This window comes from Dermacentor andersoni, chromosome 8 (genome assembly GCF_023375885.2).
Source record: "Dermacentor andersoni chromosome 8, qqDerAnde1_hic_scaffold, whole genome shotgun sequence".
NCBI lineage: Eukaryota > Metazoa > Arthropoda > Arachnida > Ixodida > Ixodidae > Dermacentor > Dermacentor andersoni.
In genome coordinates, this window is record NC_092821.1 from 139,304,579 (window position 1) to 139,328,513 (window position 23,935).

The following is a 23,935-nucleotide window of genomic DNA, read 5'->3' on the forward strand; positions in this document are numbered from 1 at the left end:
AGATGCGTACACATGTTAAATTGCTTGATATACATTTCATCTCATCACTTACATACTCTTTCACAAGCTTAAATTCCAAAGCAACCAATCGACCCAACAAAATTCTTGCTATTTCACAGAGCTAACCTGACTTCCCCATTTTACGCACTAGTTCATCATTAAAGCAACCTACTGCAGTAACCAATGGCAACCATGACACACTAAGGTGCAGTTGTGACACCATGCAGGTTACAACACTCCAAGGCATTTCAAATATGCAAGTCATAGGGGGCAATGAGTAACCCCAATCCATCATTATGGGGACCGATCCAGCAGCAGAACCCAAGGCTGCAACTAAGTCAAGCATGCGTCTCCAAAAAAGAACGAGACGTGCAGGAAGGACTACATCACAAGGCACACGATGCACTTTCTCGCATACCAAAAATGGTTGCGAGCAGTTGTGGATCACTGCTGAAAAGTTTCTGTACGCATCTCACAATTCATGGTCTCCGTATTGTTAAGTTAGAATGATACGGGCACCGTGTCAATTCCACAGTTCCGTATGACTAATACACAAAACATGCGGAATTGCAAGAATGCGTAGAAATTTTTTTCAGTAGCGATGGCAGTACCAGAACAGCGCGACATTGATTCCTAGCCAAAGCTAACTTACAGGTGGAGCCAGGACAGTACGAAGTGCAAGAACAACGGCTGAGTCGAGCTGGCGCATTGCCCATTGCTAGATATGACTGGCACCATCTAGTAATGTGCCCGGACATTCTGCATCTGCCCGTATCTTCCCTTCAATCCTTGTGTTAGTGACAGCCTAGTGATAGCTAATAAGAATACCACTCCTGTTTAGGGGATGCTGCCAGATGCTCCGTCACGCTCAGGTGCACCTTGTTGTCGACTCACTACCTATGTGGTTTGCATGCTCTGCCCAAATCAAGAGCAGGGCACCCAGCCAAATTAGCTGCGTGCAATGCCTGTGTTTCTTTTGACAAAGATTGTACTCGGGAATTCCAAGCTGGCGCTCGTAAGTTGGCAAATGTTCCTGTGCTCCACATTGTTCTGGCCACACCTGTACGTGCGAATTGCATTGTTAACAGCAACACACAATGTTCCAATCAAGAAGTCACAGTGAATAAGAAAAACTTGTCATGGGATTTGGGCTTTCACAAACAGCCAGGAGGTGTTAGGTTCCATTAGTGAAGAGAGAGGCCTTTGCCACACAGTTATGGGTTAGCACATGCATTTTCTGGGCAAGGAATTAAATGCGACTATGTCTTCTGCATTATAAAAGGGCTGCCTGCCACATCTGCCAGGTACAGGCGCCGACAAAAGTGGTATACTCCATGCAGTCCACACAGCGGGAGCCGGAGCAACGGCAAACTGCATCGCAACGCCATCTACAGGCAGCATCTGGGATCATGTCTGCCGATAATAAAGGGCACCCATTGGCTGTCTCGATCCCAGATGCCGCCTGTAGATGGCGTCGCGATGCAGTGTGCCGCTGCTCCGGCTCCCGCTGCATGGAGTATACCACTTTTGTCAGCGCCTGTACATCTAGAAGACTGCCAGCTGCCTTCAAAGCAATCTGTTTAGCTGAAAAGGCCTAACATGCATGAATATGCATATTAGGCCTTTTAATATGCATATGCATATATGCTTTGAATATGCATATGCATGAATATGCATAATATGAATAGGCCTAATATTAAAGGCTAATATGTGACCACAGCTACTAGTGACACAATTTGGGTTCTAACAGTTGCCAAACAATTTTTCGTGGGCATCACTGATAGCAAAAAACCGTTCGCGTACTGCTGGCAGCGTACTGGCATAGATGTACGAAAGGCAGTTCAACAGTTCGCTATTCCCTTGAACAATGAATGGCGTCGTCATTAGGTGGGCAAATGCACAGCACGGCAAAGCACGCTAGCGTATGAGGAACAGGGTCTATATCAAGGACAGTCTAACTGCAGAGCACTTTCATGTGCTGCACATAACGCTACACTCTGGGGAGTCAGGGGAGTTTAAAGCAAATGTATAACCAAAGATAAGCTAGATGTAAGCACCGAGCTAAAGAATCTGCCGAAACGAATAAGCTGAACCTATGACACTATGAGGGAAGTTTAATCCTGGTGTTACTTACCGTTGGGGGCGGTGTGTACCTGGCTTGCAGAAATGCTTGCTCTTCACGGCTTGCGGTACGTCCATTCCTACGGGGTGTGCCACGAGAGGCAACGGGGAGGGAACAGACAGAGGAAGAAAAAAAAAGAAAGGCCTTCGAAAGGCCGCCAACGCACCAACGGATAGCCACAAGAGTGCGCAGACCTGACAGCTGCGCCACGTAAACAAAATTTGTGCGACAAAGCTTCACAAGATAGCCCTCTGGGACAGAACAAAAAAGGAGCATGCTTTTCTGCGGCTGACTTTGAGAAATAAGCCTCAAGGGTGCTGTGCTGCCTTTTCATTTTATGCTTACAGGATGACTAAAATTGCATTCGACTCCCACCTCAATGGCACGCAATTGCAGGGTTCCATTTAATTTAATCTGCGAGAACTTAATGGAGTATTACAGCACAAGAATGATGAGTGACACTTCACGCAAGTCATGGGCAAAATTAACTGCCACTGTTCTTTACACATTCGCGACAGACAGAGCCTTAGAATGGGTGTCGCATACTGGGCTGGACGAATACACTGGCTGCATGGTAGTGATGTGGTACAAAGAACTTAGTAGTAGGGTAATGTCGCTTTCACGTAAGCACCAGTTCTGCCTTAGTCTCTGCTCTTACCATAAATGATATCTGCGCTCGCTTGCTTACCACAACGATATCTGTACTCACTTTCTTATCATAATGACTTTGCCGCTTACTTGCCTTTGAGGCTTGTCCAAACTAACTGACATGCAATCAAACATGTCCCAAGTTCGTGAGTGCCTGATACCACACAACAGTGCATACGTTTGCCAGGACCAGACCAGTCCGAGTTATCCCCTCTTTTTGGGATCAATGAGGCTCAAATTAACAAGCTCTTACTGTATGGCATCAAAGGTCTGGAGAGCTGCCCAAGTAAACCAAACATCTGTGCCCCAGTTCAACTTATTTTTTTTAGGAGCATACTGAAAATAAGTCTTCAGCTGCATAAGTTGAACACAGCCACTGCATCTTTAGCTGGAGTAGTGTAAGCACAATATTTTCTACACAACAGTTACTTGTACTTGCAAACAACAAGGCCACATTTAGTACTCTCATCACTGCTCAGTTTACGAAGATGTCATTGGCATTGTGTAAGCTCAAGCAGGCAACCCAATTCACAAAATAAAAGCAATGTCTAACCCTTGTTATACAGCATTCAAGCAGAACAGATGCATAAGCTCCTGTATTTTTGCGATTATAGGCATCACAGATGACACAGCACAACCCAGCATAAAGATTACAGGTGTTAAACAGTGATTAACTTTGCATTACCAATACTGGTGCAATGAGCGTTAGTGTTTGAAATCAGCCAACCAAACCAAGCTCTGCTACTAAACAAACACAAGAAACTAAAATGAAATCGGAACACAACACTGAAACAAAACATTGACATCATATCTGGAATCACTTGTGGTCACAGGCGTGCGAGGAATGCTCTGTCTGCAGGAATTCGCCAATTATTTTGTTCCCTTTTTTCCTATGTAGTACTGACAGATCCAACACCCTTCTCCATTCCCCACGAGCTATAATTCTAAACACACAAGGTACTTCCATTCCTGTATTAAATTCACTATGCCGACTCAATTCTAAGCTTCTAGGTACGTTACAGAAAGCTTTTCACCTGACACATTCAAGCTTTTGAAGCGTTCGTGAAGAGTAACCACTCCACAAGCTCTAATACCTAACTCTTTATGTTGTTCATGGCATACATATCGCCCACATCATTTGCACAATGCATCTCCATGACATTTTTCAGATATCTAATCATACTTTACATATGTTACACAAGTTGCTTCAGATAAGCAGTCTGCTGTCTTTGCATCAGCCCTGCAATGATAGCTATATGATAATTACAGTAAAGTCCTAAATCTACAAAACGCAAGTGCACCTGCATGCACCCAATTAGCTTTCTCCAATAACAGATCGTTGAAATTTAGCATTTTTTCCTCCCTCATTCACACACGTTAGGATGCTCACTATAAAGTGAACTCAATAATGAGAAAGCGTTAGTGCAGACGCAGTTCTCACTTTAATCTCTCTTCACTCACACAGAACGGAACTGGCATAAAAAAATTCAAAAGCAGAGAGCAACCCCTCATGACATCAGTAGATGGATAACATTCATCCACTGTGAGTTCACATTCATTATCTTCATGCTGCTTTTGCCAACATGTTTAAAGAAGCCTGTATTCTATGGGCTAACTGTACAAGACAGTAAGCGCACAGTCTAAACCAACAGACATCTTTCCTGATTCTTTGACAAGTAAAAGAAGACCGCGTTGAAAAATTCACTCCCAAAAGCATTGCAACAGTAACTAGGACAAAGTTAGGCTTAACTGCACAGGGAAAAGCAAATCAGTGGTATACTTACTCACTACAGCCCAAAAATATGTTCAAATTTCTCAAAAGCATGTGCTTCAGTTGAGTAAGTACACCGTGAGACAGACAAACATTAAAAATTCAAATTAAATTCTCAATTCTTGCATGCAAAACCCCCACCTGGTTATGAGGCATGCCGTAGTGAGGGCTCTGAATTAATTTTCGGCCATCTGGGAATCTTTACCGTGCACCCACTGCACTACACAGAGGTGTTTTTTGCATTTTGCCCCAACTGAAATGTGGCTGCTGCAGCTGGGATTTGATCCTGCGACCTCGTGCTTGATATTCACGTTGGTTCTACTTCTCACCCACATTTCTTCTTTTTCTTTTTTTAATTATACATGTAATACTACGAACAAATTTCCATTAACCCAATTCCTTACACTATCACAGACAAATACGAATCTGTGGCACCTGCACTCATGAGTGATTCCAGATATGCTCAGTCGCAAAAGTTGTTGGAACACTGTACCCTTAGAAAGAAGCTTTCGCACAGCTCAGTAAACCACAAGAGGAACAATTCAGTATTTGTGCAGGAATGCAGGCTGCACTTCCTTGTTCCAGGATTCATATACGTTTGCTGCAGGAAAGTTTCATTCCTTCATGGTCTCCATGTTCCGCAACCTTCCGTAGCAGACACTACAGATTTGGGGGGAGGGGGGGGAGGGGACTAGACTCCCGGCAAAGGCAGTACACGTGTTAGTGCCGTAGCTAGCGTGAGCGAGTCAGACCACTTCCCGTCAGCGTTATTTTGACCGGGGTGCGCCCGAGACAGATACAGTCAGGCAGGCAGGCAAGCAGGGTGTGGGGGATCACCAAGCGTGACGAAAGGTTTTCAAGAACAGGACACACACAAAAACACAAGAGCGTGGTGAGAGCAGCGAGTGCTTGGGAATGGCGGTGGAGGGAGTGAGAAAGAGATAGAGGGCACGGGAAGGTGGGTCGCGTACGTGTCGCGGCTGCGTCGAGGCGCACCCACCGCGGAGGGGGGCAGGAAAGGGTCCTCCTCGTCCACGGTATCTCGCGGCCGCCTGCGCATCAGCCGGCCCCGCACTGGGGCACCCACACAAACACACAGACACAGGCGCGCACGCGTCGCTTCCAACCCTCGAAAACCCCAGCCAAGAAATTATTGGTGACAAATTTAGCCCTTTCTGGTCCAAATGTTCTTTTCGAAGTTAGAAACTAACATTTCGTGCTACTGACTGACGTGAGAATGAGAAAAACAGGAATAGAATTCCTGAAGCAGTTTTTCACTATGTGCGGCAACTGTCTGCCACAAATTCAGTATGCTGCGGGGAGCTTGTGGAGCTATTCTAAATTTGAATCATAAGTGCATAATGAATGGGTACGAATCATCCAAACATTGTTTCCTTGCCACGACTAAGGTATGTTACATGCTTTAGGTGGCTGGCTTCAAAGATGTAGTTCGAACACCTAATCTCGGTATAAGGTAATTTTTGGACTTTTTCTAAATTTCAGAGAGCACCAATGATCTGCAGCACTAGGTCTTCGTAAATTAAGCGATTAGAGTTGCCAGCACTCACGCTTCCTCAGGTTGGTTTCATCTCTCGTTCCTTTCTCACGTTGGGCATTCCTCACAAAGCATTACGGCTCCTACAGGGATCACAGGACCAGAAAGGATTAAGACTTCAGGCCAAGTTTCGGGTTCCCTGCGGCTTCACAAGCTCCCGCTTATAAATAATACAGAGGAGTGAACTAAGCATAAGCCATGCTGAAGGTAAGGCACTATCTTTTGCTTTAATGTGGGCTCATTTTACAAGATGACGACCAACTGATACATTTCTAGAAACAAAACTTCACAAATTAAACAGTGAAGTACACTGCGTTGCCTGTATTTAAATGGTAACTGCCTTCAACAGCTTTGTGAAAGAGGCAGAAATAACAATGCTTTGCTAGACAACGACAGCAAGGTTTCAGGAGGCAAGAAAATGTGCCATGGTGGGATAACAGCAAGAAAATTAAGTATTGAAGTTTTACACAATGAGAAAAGCAGGCAAGGGAGAAACACCGAAAGTGGCATTTAAAGAAATGCTAATGGGGTAGCAGTAAAGGATGAAATTAGAACCTTTCAAACAAATTAGAGGGGAAAAGAAAACACAATCGAGAAGAGGCTGAATATCGTAAGTCACAAAAACAAGCTCATCATGGTTCCGCGAGATACCTTTGCTTGTTGCTTAGTAAACCAAGCTCCGAACAAAGGGAACTTCAGACAGATCCTTTTCAAAACATCAAAGTATCGACTTGTTTTTTGTGGCTATTATCAAACACTGCATGAACACACATCCTCGACATATGACCTTAACATAAATTCCTAAATAACCAAGTGAACCTCGCACTGCATACATTTTTTTTTTGCACTTCCCTCCTTTTTAGTTATCTATGAGTTTCTGTTCTTTCTATACATCTTCTGCAGACCTGCCCACCTTCATTGATCTTTTCGCGCACCTCTCACATGCCATGCACTGTTAGATGCAGGCAGAATATAAACGGTGCGGAAAACTGATTACGGATGCACCGACTCGCATTTTCTAAACCATCTCGCACGATCATTCCAGTGCTTGACATTGTGCTTGAAACGACATACATTGGTGAAGCCTTAGACTTGTCACTGCTGTCGTTCGCACAATCAAACGCGGCTATGCAGCGCTCACCTCTGTCGAATGTGAATCCAGGTGTGAGAGGCCACCCAGATAAGCACCGTGAACAGCAGTCCGCCCCCGAAGGCAGAAGCCAGCATGAAGGCTGTGCCCTCCCTGCAGACAAGAAAAAAGCACTCGCGCTTCATTTGAGAAAAGGCAGTACTTTTATAAGGACACCGGGCAGCAGAGCTGCCTATCATGACGCCCATGACGAAGGGCCAACTTTTGTGGACAGCCCTCTCTATGAAACAGGCATGCATGCATGCCTTGTGTTTTTATCATCTTTGATAGCAACACACAAATTGGCAGCGATCACCTGGTTTGGAAAAACCTGGTTTTCAATGTTTACAAGGAAAACTCGGGGCTTGCCACTCGTCTACGCTATCTCTATAACTTTTCACGCCCCGCCGCCTTTAGTCGCACTAATTATATAGGCACTAAACAGGAGGAAGGAAAACAACAGAAGAGGCGAGCTCACAACACTCACAGAAGGCCGGTGCAGGTGGCGTCCATGGCGCGCCGGTATTCGCGGTTGAGTGGGCGGCAGTCAAGCAGAAGGCCGAGCATCCCAAGCGCGTTCTGGCTGCCGTTAAGTTCCTGGCCCAGCTGACCCAGCAGTGAGTGCACCTGGTGGCAACAAGCGACGACGTGTCCATACAAGAAGGGAATCTTTAAATCCTCCCAAGATTTTTCCAGGTTCTCCCCTGACCGTAGTTACGAAAATTCCACTGCAGTTTCTCGACAAAGGAGGTTCAGGCACAAAGGAAAGGAAATGGTGGTTTATAGCTTGCCTGGCTACTATGTCAGCTCGTAATTTTCGACAATTACTACCAGTTCGCTGTAAATCAGGTTGGATGTACCATCTGATTTGGCAGAATCACGTGTTTTACATGATGTTCTTGTGCTGAGCGTGTGTGGCTAGCAGGTTCAGCATTGTGTATCTTCACGCATATAACCCACTGAAATAAATAGAACGCAAGTTTTCCTTAGGGCGTCGCTACATGGCAATGCGCTGTGCATCGTTGTGAAGTCGCACCTAGAGGCAACTTTTGCTCTGCCATGAATGGGAGACAAACAGTGAGAGCGGTGATGACTCAATTACATACAAGCAATTTTCTTTGTTTCAAAGGTTTTGCATTGTGTCAACAACTGTGCCAGGCCAGCTTCATTGAAATTTGAAACGCAGATGTGTACAGTTTATTTGCACTATTTAAATATACGAAAATTCCTTTTTCTCTCTTTTGAACTGGTTTTGTGGGTTATAGGTAGGGGCGAGTTATATGTACAAATATATGGTGACAGCATCGCACAGCCTCTGTTAATAAAATGCCTGGCAAGTAGCAGTACCGACACAGGGTCATCGACCTGCACCTCATTCTGCTTCTCGTTCCTACTTGTATGATGCTGTCAAGGGCTCCTTACACTAGAGGGGCAGTTACAAGCGCAGTACATCCCCTATCCTTCCTTAAACTCCATTCTTTCGAACAGGAACCACTCTACTATTGAACCTCAGACAGAGCTTCACTGCGAGAAATGACCTCCCCTTCCAAAAAATGCACTCGTTCCGCAGCGCATTTCTTATCAGCATAAACTGAATTAAGCCCATCAATAGATTCGGTAGTCATTGTAACTGACTGTTTATCCTTGTGTACTTTACTCACAGCACCTAATGAGTTTCAGGTATTCTGCGAGTATAGGCAACCAATAAGAGTAAAACTGATCAGAACACCTGTTACACATAATTACATAGGAGTGTGACGTGCAAGTACACTCTCTAGCCAGTTTCTAAGCATGGTGCAGTTCCAAATGCACGTTTTGAAACTTGAAGTCAAGTCACCATTACAAATGCAGGCGAATCTAGAAACACAAGGACACATTTCAACCATTTCCTGCTCAATTCTGTGTGAATTTATGCCGATATAGTGCAAGACATCCACACATCTGTCTGTAGTGCTCAAGCACTCTTCCGCAAGCCAACGAAAGAGTAATAACGCAACAGCCCCTAGGTTCAAGGTGCCAGGCTGCATATTGCGGTGCCCGCGCATTCTCGTGGCTTCTGCTGTTCGCATGCATTGTCACCCAAACAAGCAAGCAATGCGAAGACCTCAGTTTCCTTACATTGCAGTGCACTGGTTCAGCGCTCTTAGACAGAAGTGTGGATGACTGTACATGTATGCATACGTGTAGGTGCACCCACCTCCTTGCGGGGAAAGTAGCGGTCTGCCACTTGTGTCATTGGTGCCAGGAGAGTCTGCACGCCATCGACAGCTGCTCGCGCCTCTCTGAGTGGCTGTACGAGAACAAGCACGTGAGTCAAACTAAAGAGCATGTGGAAACGGAGGGGGCAAAGGTTCAGTTCATGCACAAATGATAAAGTTGTACTGACACAACATGAGCGAGTGAAAGGGTTAATTTGTGTGAGAATGATGAATAGACACTTTATTACTATAGTAAGCCTGAGACGATATGAAAGAAAATTCGGAAAGTAACTCCTTAGATGCGGCAATGGCTCATCTCTTAGTAAAAAAAAAAAAAAGGGGGGGGGGGGCAGTTTTGCCCAAAGGGTGAAGCAGTGACAGCAATAGCAAGGTTTAATGTTGCGCTCATCCTCTTTGGCCAGTATGCTAGTTATATGCTGTTGGGGCCAAAATTCTGGCATGCTTATAAGTCTTGACACGCCATGTAGGGCCTCTAATGGCATCGCACAGGGGCCACTGCACGGCCTGTAAAAGCGGCGCCAGTGAAATTACACCACTTTTAGACTGTTTCGCACTGATATTGTTTCGCACTTTTTAAATGTCTGAGAAGATTTAGGATAAAAGGTGTATGTTGCGAATGAAATACTTCACAAGTGTTGTTTGCGCCTTGCAATTGTACAAAATTTTGCGAATAATTAAATCAAGAACATAAGACCTGATTTCAGCAACGTTATAGTACAACATCTATCTCACATACACAGCATAGATAAACATGTAATGTATAAACGCACATAAGGGCCGTGTGCGTGTATGGGCTGCACTCTGTTTTCCAGGAGAAAATATTTGTAAAAAGAAGATACACGTAAGGGCCGTGCTCACACTTTTCACCGCCCACCTGCGACCAGCCTTCAAAATGCGTGCACCCGCACAAGCCGTGCCGTCGACTGTTTTGCCAACAACCGCCCAGGTGCTATGTTGGCCAAACAGTCACCCACGGTCTTGGACGGCTTCCACAGTCACTTGACGGTTTACGGAACAGCCGTGCCATGGCCACAGTCATGGCCGTTATTCTGGGTGGCCTCGCAGGCATGCTGCAACTACTGGACATCAGCATAGACCGACCGTTTAAGGCTGAATTCCGAAGGCATTATTCAGATTGCATGGCAAGCGGCAGCCACGAGCGGACCCCGACCAGGCGGCTAAAAAGGGGCACAGCTCGCGATTGTGCTTCACTGGATCCTGTCTGCGTGGAATTTTGTGTCCGCAGACATTGTATCTCGAACTTAACTGAAATTTTAAACAGTTTGGACGGTGCCGAATGCAACTTCTTCTGGGTTGAGCTTACACCGAAGCATAGCACCAGCTTGAAGTCAGAGGAACTGACGAGTGACTAACGGAGAGTAGATGGTAGAAGCTAGCAATAAACATCTTTCACTTGCTAATTGGCACATTGTTTCCACTTGAAAAAGAACAAAAGAAACATCTTTTTTTACAGATCACGTATGAGCCGCACCCTGGAAATTGACCCTTGAACCTGGAAAAAGATAGTGTGGACCTTATGCGCGTTTCATACGGTAGCATACATATACGTAAGTATTGCTATCCTAGTGCATAAATATTGCTGTAAATTGGTACTGCAATGACAAGGACAGACTGGTTTATTTTCCTGCACAAAGAAATATGTATGAGATGCAACACTATCTTTATAGATACTACTATACACTTTGCAGCCTACACGTCCACTTCCGTAACAAAACTTATCCACCCTAGGGCCAACAAGATGGCCTGGCAGTCTCTCGCCTTACAATTCCTGCCACAAAACCCTTACCTCTACAAATGGACTGGAGGAGTCATCCCTGCAGTGAAGGTAGTAGTTGAGCACAGCTGGAACGAGAGAGAAAAAGAAAGCACGAGAAAAAATATTTAATTGATGCCTCACAGCACAGCTACAATCAACATGACAGCAGAAAGGCGAGCAGCCGACCTGCAATCAAAGCCATTTCAAAGCAAGACATTGCTTGGCGTGCAAGTACGCAATTTTAAAGAACTGGCCAGCAGATCTCGTTGCACGTGAAATGTGTGGCTTGTAGATCGCAGATGTTCGTACACCTCGCACAAAGCAATGCTGTTAGGCTTATTTCAACTATCATGGTGTGGTTATCTACGCTTAGCAATCTACGCTTACAGCAGGAGGTTCCAAAATTTAGTAGAAACTGACTGGGGGAGTTCCTCCAAATGCAATAGTCGGGTAGCTATAAAAGATAGGAAGCAGTAATCAAATCATGGATATGTAACCAAGCGTATAAACTGCAACTTCATACTGACGTCAGCATCACCGATATTGAACCATGCTCTTTTCCACACAAAACAGCAGGCCCCTTTATTCATGTAGAAGATATTGCTGAGATAGCAGAAAGCAGTACTCTCCTGAAAAATGCGCCTGTTCACACCTGTCGCACCCTTTTTTTTTTTTGCCTCTTCATCATCTCTCACCAAAATCACCTGCAGAAAAGCGCTTGGCTTCGCCAACCTCTGAACATCTTGTTAAGCTCCTCTCGAGCCCGCCTCTCTTTCTGAATGAAAGCAGAGGACAAGCATGGACAAATCCACTAAGAAATTGTTTACTTGTAAATTTACCGTGAAGGTTCCCATTAAATACCTTGGTCAAGGCTATTTGAAAAGGTGTGCTAGACATTCGGTTGTACGAACACCTCTGCAGCAACAGGAAACTGCTGTGTGATGCCTACCATTGTCCACCATTCCGCTGGATTGCTTCTGAAGGAATGGTTCAGGGTCCAGGCAAAAGTCTGAGCCAGCCTGGACACAAAGAAACAAACAAACAACATTTCTGAACAGTGCCGAATGGAGCAATCGAACGATGACCAACGCATGCACGAAAAGCAAAAAAAAGAAAAAAAAAAAGAAAAGAAAAACAGAGAGAGGAAACGCGTGCACACGTCACATAGACGTAATCCAACTGAACTGCTACACTTGAGGTCTTGCACAACAAGTACAACCAGATGATTACTTCAGCAACCCATTCCTGAAAACACAGACCATAATATCCCCAAATCCCCAATACCATTCTACTCCAAATAAAATTAAAACAACTTGTTCTCGCTTATTTTTAACAATGAAGAGTACATTCATTCACATACATAAAAGAACTTACAATGAAATTTTATTTGAGTAAAACGTTAAATAGTAAGGTAATAATTCAGTAATTGGTTTGCTGAGCTATCCACCAATGAAACGTCGCTTCAGTGTGTTGAAAACACCACTGTGGGTCTTGTGTTGTTTCCTACACTCAAAATTTGAGTTTTGAGTTTTAAAATAAGCGTATCAAAAAGATATGTTAGGCATTTTGAGGATAAGACAAAACCTTTTTTTTTTTATTATCATCATGTACATGACGTGTGTTCTTCAAAAACCACTACTCTTGTGACACAATACTCAGAACTGATTCTAAACGCCGTCTATAACCGACCTGATCAAGATGCCGACATGCAACATGCCGTTGCAACTTGCAACATGCATGATCAACATGCCGACCTGATTAAGATGTGGCACCCTACTCCCAACCTCCTGTCTTCCTCGCGTTTCCTCCACCACAACCATGAGGGCTTCTTACTTCAAAGTCTGCTACACACAGATCAGGAGATCAAAGAACATGTGCCTTATGATCTCTACACACTTTGCACATAATTTCATGTGCATTACAGTTGCATTCCACTGTTATCACAAAAATTCGGTGCCGCTAAATCGAAAGCTGCGGGTCGTAGCCAGTGGCTCCCTTTGAAGAAAGACTGCTTTACACCGATTCTACAATCAACATTACTGTTTACACGGTTAAGTCATGGCACGTGATCTAGTGCGAGCCTTCCAGCAAAGCTGCACAATCACAAATGCGTACATGGCAGCTGCAGGGCATTTAAGGGAGACAGCTTTGTTGAGCTCACCACACAGATGCCAAGATAGAGGGAGACCAGCACCCAGCACAGCACCACGGAAAGCAGACCCAGGACCGAAAACCTGCCGGGAGGAATGGAGGTAAGAAATTGTATGGTCTCTTAGCACTGCAGTTGTTGCAACTCTGATCCTATGGAAAGTCTACAAGGGATTGTGAACAGGGCAGTGCCATTCATCTTTACTTCTTCACTGTTTGCTGCTAAGCAAGCCCAGAAGTGACACACTAGTGCTGTTGTTTGACCGATTGATTATTGGCACAAACTACAGCAAGGCTGTACGGGTCCACCTACTTTACGCTTCTTGCTGCCAAGATGTCCAAAAAGCAGCCTGCCACTACTATGAAGCTGTTGATTGGTTGATTCATTGGTTGATAAACTACAGCAAGGCTGTGAGGGCTGCCCACTCTCACTCCTACACTGCTTTTTGTCGACGGATTGGCTATCTGACTTGCACAAACTAACAAAAAATGAAATTCTGGAATTTTACATGCCGAAACCACAATCTGATTATGAGTCTGGCTATAGTGGGGGACTCGGGATTGATTTTGATCTCCTGGGGTCCCTTTAATGTGCACCTAAATCAAAGTACCCAGAAGAGTTTCTGCATTTCACCCCCATCGAAATGCACCCACCACGGCTGGGATCGAACCTGCGATATCAAGCTCAACAGCGCAAATATATGCCATAGCTACTGGGTTACCATGGAGGGCGTTTTGCACAAACTACAGTAAGACTACGAGGCAGCACGTCCCCACAGTACAACGGCATTCAACGAGTTGCCAAGACCTGTGCCTTCATTTGAGACCTGTAGTGTACTACAAAAAGGCTGTATGTGCTACAGAAAAATCCTGACGCATTAGGCACGCGTTACTACACAAGATAATTTGACGCATTATCGGAAAAGATAATGTTGCTGCACAAAAGTCAATCTCTGGCATTGGCAGGTCCGTTGATCACCCTTGCATATTTCTTCAGTTGACTGATTCATTCAGCTATTCAATTTAAAGTCCCAAAAGGTCTCGAAAACTACAGTGAAAAGCTGCGGATAAATTTTGGCCGCCATGTCTTCTTTCTCTTTTTTAAAATTCAAGTAAACCTAAAGCTACAAAAGCCCCTATATTCAATTCTACCACTCCAATGCGACAAAATTTTTTGTACAGAATCTATCACTTGATGCAAAAAGAAGTTGAGTGCAGGCAGACGTGCGCAAGGATGTACACAAAGGGTGGGGTGGTTTACGTGACTCACAGAATGAGCAGGCATCGCGAGTGCCGGATGACACCCCAAAGCAGCAGCAGGCAGACCAGAATGAGCACACACAGAAGGCCAATTGTCGCAGGCCACCTGGGGGGAGGGAGAGGGTCACGGATTGTAGAGCCAATTGTTCTGTGCAGCACTTTTTTTTCTCAGCATTGTGTAACACAGTGCAAGATGGCAACATATTTGCACGAACATGACAGAACCACAAATGTTATAAATGGGTGGGCTTCTGGCCACTCTGGGAATACGACATAATACACTAATAACACAAACTAACTTGAGTATAGCTTAACAGAACTTCTTGGGCAATTTGGTGGGTTTACTGAATGTTGTTTTTGGGCGCTAGGTGGGACATACGAAAGCAAAGTGCGTGTGGGTGTGTTCTTTCAAATGTCCCATCTAGCACCCAAAAACAATGTTCAGTAACTATGAGTAATATAATGCGTCTGGGTCCATCCAGGCGTGCACCGCTGTATGAACGCACACTTGCAGAAATTATGCGATGTGTGTGCACATTACGTGTGCAGGTCACTCTGCTTAAGTGCTTCATGCTGTTGCCTCATTTCCAGGTCGTAATACTTTTGCTAACTCAGACATGCACACCCATTTGCACATAAGAGCCTATATTATGCCTAAAGCTAAAACGTGCACCGAAAGCATGTCACATAGGCATTTTTGCATTTTGCCCCCATCGAATGCACGCAAGGAAATGACGAAAATGGAAAGGCGTAGTGGCACCACCTCTTGCTGGCTACGGAACCTCTCGTGCAACATAAGCACTGGCCGAATCACATAGTGCGGCAGAGAGGGAGGTCACCCGGTGATTACGTCAACCTATTCGTTTCGATGCGGGGGGATTCAAATTGAGCATCAGCAGCGGCACCTTCGATGCCAATTTTATATACAAGAATGCCACATATTGGTACGCAAAACATTATTAGACTTCGGGACGAGTAATCCAAATCTAATTTGGCCAAATATTTTCCTTTAGTGACTCTTTAAAAGATGCAAATTGACCCTGCCATCATGACAGAGCGAAGTAGAAGATACCGATTTGCACGGACTCACCGGAAGAGCTCCATCAACTGTAGGGCTCTAGGCAGCGGGCTGAGAGTCAGATGGCCAATGCGAGAGTGCAGCTCCTGGGCGCGCCCAGCGCCGACGCTCAGGTTTCCTTTGATGAGCTCCAGCCCGCGGTCAAGCAAGTTTCGGGCAGCAGGATCAGGCATGGGTCCAGCCAGTGCCTCAGTAAGCCCCTGCAGCTGGTCCTTGGCGTTCTGGCCAAGGGACCGCTCCAGGTATTGCGTCTGCGGCAAAGTCACGGTCATCGACCTGTCACCTCCCGACATCCAGGCAGCAGACATCCAGCTTCTTTCCTAACTGCAGTGCCTTGTTGCATTATGGCACGAAATCTAAATACGTATACAGTTAGACCTCTATATAATGAAGTCTGTAAAATTGGCAACTTGCTTCGTTATGTTGAAATTTCGTGGTATTGAAATTCGACTTCTCATGCAAATGAGTACAGTTGCTGATCGATTTTTTTTTACAGAAAGGGGTCGCGAGATTCTACAAATTATTGGGCAAACGAATAAAGCAAACTAAAATGAGAATAAATTTCATTTTGTTGAACTTGAGAGTCGTCGACGAAAGATACGGGTTCATGCTGTGCCAACAACGTCTTCACATCGGAAGTACGAATTAAGCGCAGCAAAGCACACTGTCACATCTACTACACCCCTGTGGCTGATAGTGTCACCTGCAGTGGGACAATGCTATCATGAAAAGCTCTGGCAGCGAGTGCTTCGTCGGCCTCTTCCTTCAACGCATCTCCGAAACTTGACATTACGCAACGTCCAGTATTGAATGCGCAGGAAGGCAGCGCACGGCATCTCGACACACCCATTCTTTGCACACACGGCAAATTACCTCTAAAACAGTATGTGCGGACTGTGTATACGCTAAGCTGTGCTGACAGCCATACAAAGCTACGGCCGGGCTAGAAAAAGAAGTCTGCTCGTCCCCCTCCCCTTTGCCCCATGCACTCATTAAGCTATCAACCTTCTCTGCTCGCCTTCAAAGCATACAGTGAACGGGGGACGGTAGGATCTTATCGCACTTGGACTTTATTCCGAACACAGTGCTACTCGCTTCGATGGTCGCTCTTGATCAAGTGGCGCTCAATTTGAGAGGTGCATTCGCAAGCAGCCACTAATAATTTAAACACCTGCATCTGCGGAAGTTTTCATTTATTGTCCCCTTATTTCTTTGTGGTGGCATTGATATTTCGTTATATTGAGATTGTGTATAAACACACTTGGTTACATGGAGTTTCTAAATGCACGATGTTCTATGGACGAAAGGTTATTGAAATTTAAATACTTTGTTATATTGAGAATTTTGGTATACTGAAGTTCATTATAACGAGGTTTAACTGTACACACAAAACTTTCACATTGTAATAAGTGCACGAGAGAATGAGAAACTGCAATCACTGGCCCCACTGCAACTTGTCACGATAACATCAACTATCCACCATGACATGCAGTAATCAAACGTCAGGGCAACAAGTTTTCTCCCAATCTTCAGTGTTCTCACCTAACAACCGGACTGAGAGGAAGTCAAGCTCGGGCATCAGACTAGCTTCTAACGACAAAACTAGCATCGTACAACCATCACCAGACATCAAACTAGCATAGCCTATCGACACTGAATGCTGCACTGAGAGGAAAGTGAAAAGCTGGAGCAAAACTTTCGAGCACTCACCTGGTTGCCGAAATTGCTGAGGTTGTCTTCCATGTACTGGGTTGATTTCTGCACGGCCACTACACCACTGTGAGCCTGGTCGTTTCCAAATAGTCCCAACGCCAATGAACCGCTGCAGTAACAAAAAATGAATTTCATATGACTGTGCCCGTTGGCAATTCCTCACACAGCAACAATTACCAATGCCAAGAGAAATGTCTCATGGAAGGACTTGTACGTCAGTAAAGCAAGCTTTGGGAAAGATAAGGGGGCATGCAACTCATCAGAAAAGATTGTCGTTATGAGGGCAATTAAATGTGCTCAGCTTATAACTGACAGAAGCCATGAATTTGGCAGTTAAACCAAAAACTGCCGTTTTAAAATGGCAGAGCAACCAATGCAAGGCTAACAGCATCAATGCTCAACAGTGGCAATTCATCCACAAGCAAGTACTTTACTATGGGACCATTGCCCTTAAACTTCAATTATTTTCTTTTAGCTCCGTGCTTGAAAAAGAGTCTAGTAACGAGTCTATGCTACGCACCAACCATAAATTGAAAAAAAAAAAGATAGAAGAAAAGAAATTGCAAAGAATTTCAGGATTCCTTTGTTAAGCATGACATTAAGAAAGGGGCCCATAAACATTTGCCACATAAACATTCACAGAGTAGATGAAGTTACACGCTCTGACATTTGTGCAACATGCGGTGCATTTACTTTATGGATTAGCACTAATGAAAAAAAATTAATCACAGAATTTAACACCAAAATCAACTCACAGGCTCTAAGAGACCCTGTAGCAGGAAGCCCTAGATTAATTTCGACCACCTGGGGTTCTTTAGTATGCTCCAAAACTATGATGCACAAGTGTCCTTGCAATCCCTTCCCTCTGTTAGAGTGCAGCCGCGGATGCTGGGAATTTAACTCGTGACCTGAGGCTCAGCAGCAGAACACCACAGCCACTGAGCCATGGGCGACAGCAGTTTAGCAACTGGATGTCTTCGGCAACTTTATAATTTAGCACCTGAAGAACCATAGCTGGTTGGGCAAGTAGGTACAATTGTACCTTTACCTACAGCACAAACAAAAAGACAGTCGCTGTCTTTTCGTATGCAGTGCGAGTAAGGATAAATTTTGGCACCTGGCAGTTTTAGCACCTGGCTGCTTTAGCGACTGGCTGCTTTAGCAACCGGTTGTTTTAGCAACTAGCTTCATTTACACACGTCATGCTTATTCTCAAACTTGAAGAGTGTTGTCTCACCTGGTAGTGGGCCCTGCAAAACTACACTTGGAATGCTCAGCTTCCCAAACAATAATGAAAAAAGAAGACAAAGAAATGACGTTTCAAGACTGACCAGCAGAGGAGTGCAAAAAATGCCAGGATCCACTTGAGCGGTGTGAGGCGTCGTTTTTTCTTGAGACCCGAGTCGCAGCATCGGCAGAGGAAGAAGATGAGGAATGCCAGAAGGGTGAGGATCAACCAGAAGCCTGGCACCGCAATCAGGATGCCCAGGCTCTGCAATGTGTGCACAGGGGGAGTCATAAGTGAGAGCCACATGATGGTTTATACGGGTTTCACACAGTACATTTTCAATCGGGATTGGGATCGAATTTCTCTATTGCGATTGGCTGCTTTGTGAAAGCCACAGAAGGGAGCCAATCGCTGTTGAGAAATTCGATCCCAAGTGGGCTCGGTCGTAATCAAAAATGCACCGTGTGACAACTGTATTAAAGTACAGCCAGTCAGCACTCGACTACCCCGATAACAGTGATACGATAAGACAAAGAGAAGCACAACAGGACACTGTTCAGTCAGTGTATCACCTCACAGTTTTACATCATCCCATCACAGCAACACTTGTTTCTTGAGGTGCTAGTTCTTCGTTGCACAAGCTAGTGTATACATCAGAAATTATAAGATGCATGAAAAGGGTGAAGGGCCTGCCACACATCCTATATACACTTTTTAAACGAAGTCATTTTTTTTTCTTTTTTTTTTCGGTAAAGCCTAGCCGCATTAATTCCATGTCAAATAATTTCAACCCTACAAGTTTGTAGTAAATTGTGAATGTACCAGCACCAAAAACTGTCAGCATAAAAAAATACAAAGAAAAAAGAAATCTTTCCAGTACTAGTTATAGCCTTATGCCTCTACCTAAATATTTCCGTGACACGATGACAATATTTAAGCACTTAAGTGGGATAAAACTATGCTCGCTGCCCGACAGGCCAGTTATCAACTAAAAGATAGCCAAGGCTGGGTAACAGCATATCTAAACATCTTTAGGGGAATCCCAAAAGAAAACAATACTTTTCCTTGTACTATATCTGGTCATCATAACACAGAATAGAAAAACGATTCTTGCTCTAAAACTTGGAGCTGTTTTCAACATTTCTGTCCATTCTTTGTCAAGAATCCTCCACCAAATGGAGGTGTACTCAACAACACTATGGAAACTCTGTAGGCCAGAATCTGTTACTCCTGCATAGCCATTTAGAGCAAGCACACTTAACCTCAACCCCAGTGACCAGCTGTCTGCACAGACCATGCTGGGCTGCCAACTGAATGGGACACAGCTGACAATAAAGCTATATAGGTATATGAGCAAACACTGGCGGCAAGCACATCATAAGACTGGGCTGAGCTTTTTGGCAGTCCGCGTAGTCCCCACCAAAAGAGGGCTGGCTCCAAAAAGCACTGAAAATTCCAGTCTACACACTTCAGATTATGTTGTAATGGGGATTAAGGAAGTATATACGCAATGTATTTACAGACTATGCAAAGGCACAGTTAAGGTGGGCAACCAAACACTTGCACGATAGCCTGTACCCAAGACTGTCTTCTTCTTCGTTAAGGTAAGTGTCAACATGAGTGCACCACTTACTAATAATACGTTCCAACATCAAGCAGTGTATAACTTGCAAAGCTCTCAGAAGGCACAGAATAACATGGTCCTTACTCAGGAATGATTAGATACTCAGATTGTGCTTGTATATGCTGTTTTGTTGCTGTGCAAGTTGTCCTTGCATAATTCATCCATGCACAACAGTTAAGAAAAATATGTGCATACTCGGACTTCCCAGCACATTATTACGGAACTTGATAGTGAATGGTCACAAATTATCACAATCTGTGATACCTTCGTGTGATTAAATATATGGTAGGTGGCCACTAAGACCACTCCAAAATAAACTTTCACTATATTTTTCTTCATAACATTTGCTTCCTGTAAGTTAGGTAACCCACACACACTGAAAATAAATTTCTGAAGAGAAGATGACCATTTTAGATTTCAGCTGCCGGGCATAAAATAAAGCAGGAGATATCAAAGCACACGGGGGAGACTTGATGGACGGCACAGAGCTCGTGGAGATGTGCTTGGTTCTCATGGCAACCACATTAACAGGTCGGACACACCACATTTATCTTTTCAGCCACCAGACGGCAGTACGCTTTGTTCTCCTGCTTAACTTGGAGAAATTGCAACAACACCTTGACACATGTACAGCAGCGTTTCTACACGCAAACACATATTACTCCACAACAGTTAGACTCAAGAATGAGATGAGATGTAGTGCTGCTATTCATCCAGTCTCATATCTACCTCTATCCTTGTCTGTTCACACTCTACGTAAAGTCAACCACAAAACCTTACAAACCACGCAAGCACGTGCCAAACGATCTTTCTGTGACATTTCTGTAGCGTCTGCTGCCGTTGAAGACAGTGCTAGGCTAGAAATGTGTTCCTAAGTTGTTCGCTGGCATGTCATTTTTTTTTTTCTTGGCGCGACGCTACTCTAGTCTTTTTTTTTGCTCACACAACATACCCTACAATAGCCATGGTGGCACGCTTCTTTCTCAAAAGCAGTATCATTTGAACTGATGGTATCATTTGAACTGATACTGCTGTTATTAGCAGTATCTCAAATCATCAATTATTTCATTTCTTCATGCTAACTTATTTTATCAAAATCCTTAACAATATTTTCACTGCACTTCTAAATTACAGTTCTTTAGTCCCATACTCCACTGTTCGAATCTAATTTTGCTTTAATTCAAACCGTACGGAAAACCGTCTGCTTCTTGGCCAATCCCCCATAGTGGGTATGCGCGCTAGTGTTTGGGAAATGAAACGAAATGAAAATCAACACGCTGGCGAAAAACGAGACGGCTAATTTCCGGCTTAATGTTGCTTTCAACAGCAGGTGCCACGGAGCAGCAGCGTGGCACAGGATCATGCGGTCCGTAAGCTATTGCTGTCGGCTGTACAGTCAGCATCGAAAGTTTGCAGAACTCTGCATATGAGCAAATTACAAATTTTCAAGTAGCTCGTGACTGTACCCAGTTAAACCACACAACACTATTTCATTCGCAAATCCTACTAAAAATCCAAATACCGGGTTGGGTGCCGAGATGTGAAAATTGCAGCTTTTTTCGAAAACCCTATGGACCATAAACTTTTTCACGTATTTGCAATGATACTTAAAGGTGGTGGAGCCAAGAAGTACATGTGGTGTCTACAGTGGGAAGGAGAAAACGCACCTCAAGGTAGACGTTGCTGGTTGGGTCGAAAGTGGAATTGACGGGGGAAAAACCGATATCGACGTGCGGCACAGCGTGGAAGCAGTCGGCCACCATCGACACCTGGTAGCCCTCGTGCAATGCCATTGTGGGGAGAGGGCGTCACCGTCTGCAAGCACAAGCATCGCGACAAAAACAAGCAACAGTGAGACCGAAGCTCCTGCTTTTAAATCACAGTTTGGAAGAGCACAAAATTTGAAGCTACAAAATACAGAACTCTTGTCATTAGAACTAAACCCCCCATTTAGTTTAACATAACTGCTTTTAAAACAGCCATATAACAAATAACTTGCATTTTTTTTCTTTTATTTCTTGCAAGAAATTTTGGGAGTTTGCAGATTGTGCAGTGAGCTCCTGATTTCACGTCTGGCATGAAGCTACAAGCATCATCATCCTAACTTATGTCCAATTCCGGGCAAAGGACATTCCCAGAGGTCTCCAATTCACGCTATCTAGCCTTATCTAGCTCCATCCTATGCCTAGAAATGTCCTAATTTCATCACACCGCCTAGTTCTCCGACATCCTTGACCGCTTTCCTTACTTCGGCACTGATTCTGTTTCTGTAATAGGCCACTGGTTATCTGCTTTGTACATTAGACGGCCTGCCCAACTTCAGTTCTTCCTGTTCACTTCAAATACGATATCGGCTACTCCATTTGCTATCTAATCCACAACGTTACCTTCCCGTCTGAAATTTGAGAGTTTTAACTTGTCCATAAAGTTCTTATTGTTTACGGACTACCAGCTAACTGGAGCTGTAAAGCTGGTAGCGACATCTTTGGAAACTTTGTTCAACTACAATGTGTTTGAACAACTTTTGTGTTATACAAGTGTTCTCGTAGAATAAAATTTAAGAAGGGACTGAACATTAATGATTACGTGACTACAGGCGAGTTACAACAGAAGTTAAAGTGAGTATGCAAGGTCACTGTAATAACATAGCTCTGTGTCCCTTCTGGTTAAAGTCTGTGCCACAAACATGCCTGCTCACGTAAATGACACCAGAAACCCGGTATTCCACAGACTTTCCGTTTACAGACAAGATAAAACTCTCTATTACACCCTCTACTATGGCAGGGTTCATTTCATCACACTCAGCAGGAACTTAGGAATTTTTAATATCTGAAGGTAGGGGGGCTTAATGTGTTCCTACAACATGTTGTATTAGCTTCTGTCACATCATTAACAAACATACTGGAACTTCTAATACAGTGCCTGGGTGGCAGTGTCGATGAGGTAACGTTGCAGTATGGATCATGGAAACAGTTAAAGTATTTGAGATTGTTACTTCGGGTACATTTTCAGCCTGAAGCCGTACATCATACTGATAGCTGTTCCTGCACAATACATCGAGTGGTTTGAAGAAGCTTTCATTGCAAACCATGAGAATTACACCAGAAATTTACCTTTATGTGATTAGCCACACTATTTCCCGTATGATATATGTACCCGAGAATATTCCTTGTTCGAAATACTAGTACCAAGAGTGACATAAACAGCAGCTGAATCACTTATGGCACATCCAAGTGGTCTTTTGAGAGTGCTTTCAAAGTGCTCTGATGGTTGTGTAAAACGACAATGAAGCTGTATTATGAAGACAAATTACTTTAGTAGCATTATTCTGCATTTGTTAACACAGTAGGAGTGTGCTTATTGTCCTGATAAATGACCTTTTCTAAAAAAAAAAAAATAGCGCTTGGACAAAAAAAAAAAAGATGGCTAAATGTGCCATAAGGGTGACATTATGGGTCACCGTCAAATTATGCCATATTGCGAAATTCTGTAATGGTGGCGTTTTGAGCCAATCAGAGAGGCTGTAGCAGCCGTAGCTGTGACCCAATCACAACTGATAAGACAGTGAATTCAAAAATATGCTGAAATTTGACAATGTCCAGGATATAGCACTTTAAGTTCAAAAGGGCAATGAATTGGGCTAGTTGATGGCTTTTCAGTTTC

At 44.2% G+C, this 23,935-nt stretch overlaps 1 protein-coding gene across 9 annotated transcripts in view; it reads right to left on the reverse strand.

Annotated features, from left to right (window-relative positions):
- LOC126525952 (protein tweety-like) overlaps positions 1-23,935 on the reverse strand; it is a 33,515-nt gene that overhangs the window by 6,559 nt on the left and 3,021 nt on the right. For 3 of the 9 annotated variants that reach the window (XM_050173941.3, XM_050173944.3, XM_050173943.3), the window contains exons 2-14: positions 21,940-22,087; positions 18,752-18,912; positions 17,418-17,529; positions 15,720-15,958; positions 14,640-14,735; positions 13,383-13,455; positions 12,171-12,240; positions 11,252-11,307; positions 9,423-9,515; positions 7,713-7,852; positions 7,238-7,339; positions 5,513-5,593; positions 2,135-2,201 (exon numbers count right to left, since the gene is read on the reverse strand). In XM_050173941.3, the coding sequence (XP_050029898.1) occupies positions 2,135-2,201; positions 5,513-5,593; positions 7,238-7,339; positions 7,713-7,852; positions 9,423-9,515; positions 11,252-11,307; positions 12,171-12,240; positions 13,383-13,455; positions 14,640-14,735; positions 15,720-15,958; positions 17,418-17,529; positions 18,752-18,912; positions 21,940-22,065 (1,416 nt within the window). In that variant the 5' untranslated portion in view covers positions 22,066-22,087. The remainder of the gene's footprint in view (positions 1-2,134; positions 2,202-5,512; positions 5,594-7,237; positions 7,340-7,712; positions 7,853-9,422; positions 9,516-11,251; positions 11,308-12,170; positions 12,241-13,382; positions 13,456-14,639; positions 14,736-15,719; positions 15,959-17,417; positions 17,530-18,751; positions 18,913-21,939; positions 22,088-23,935) is intronic. The other 6 variants (XM_050173948.3, XM_050173947.3, XM_050173949.3 and 3 more) reach the window with 2 other exon arrangements.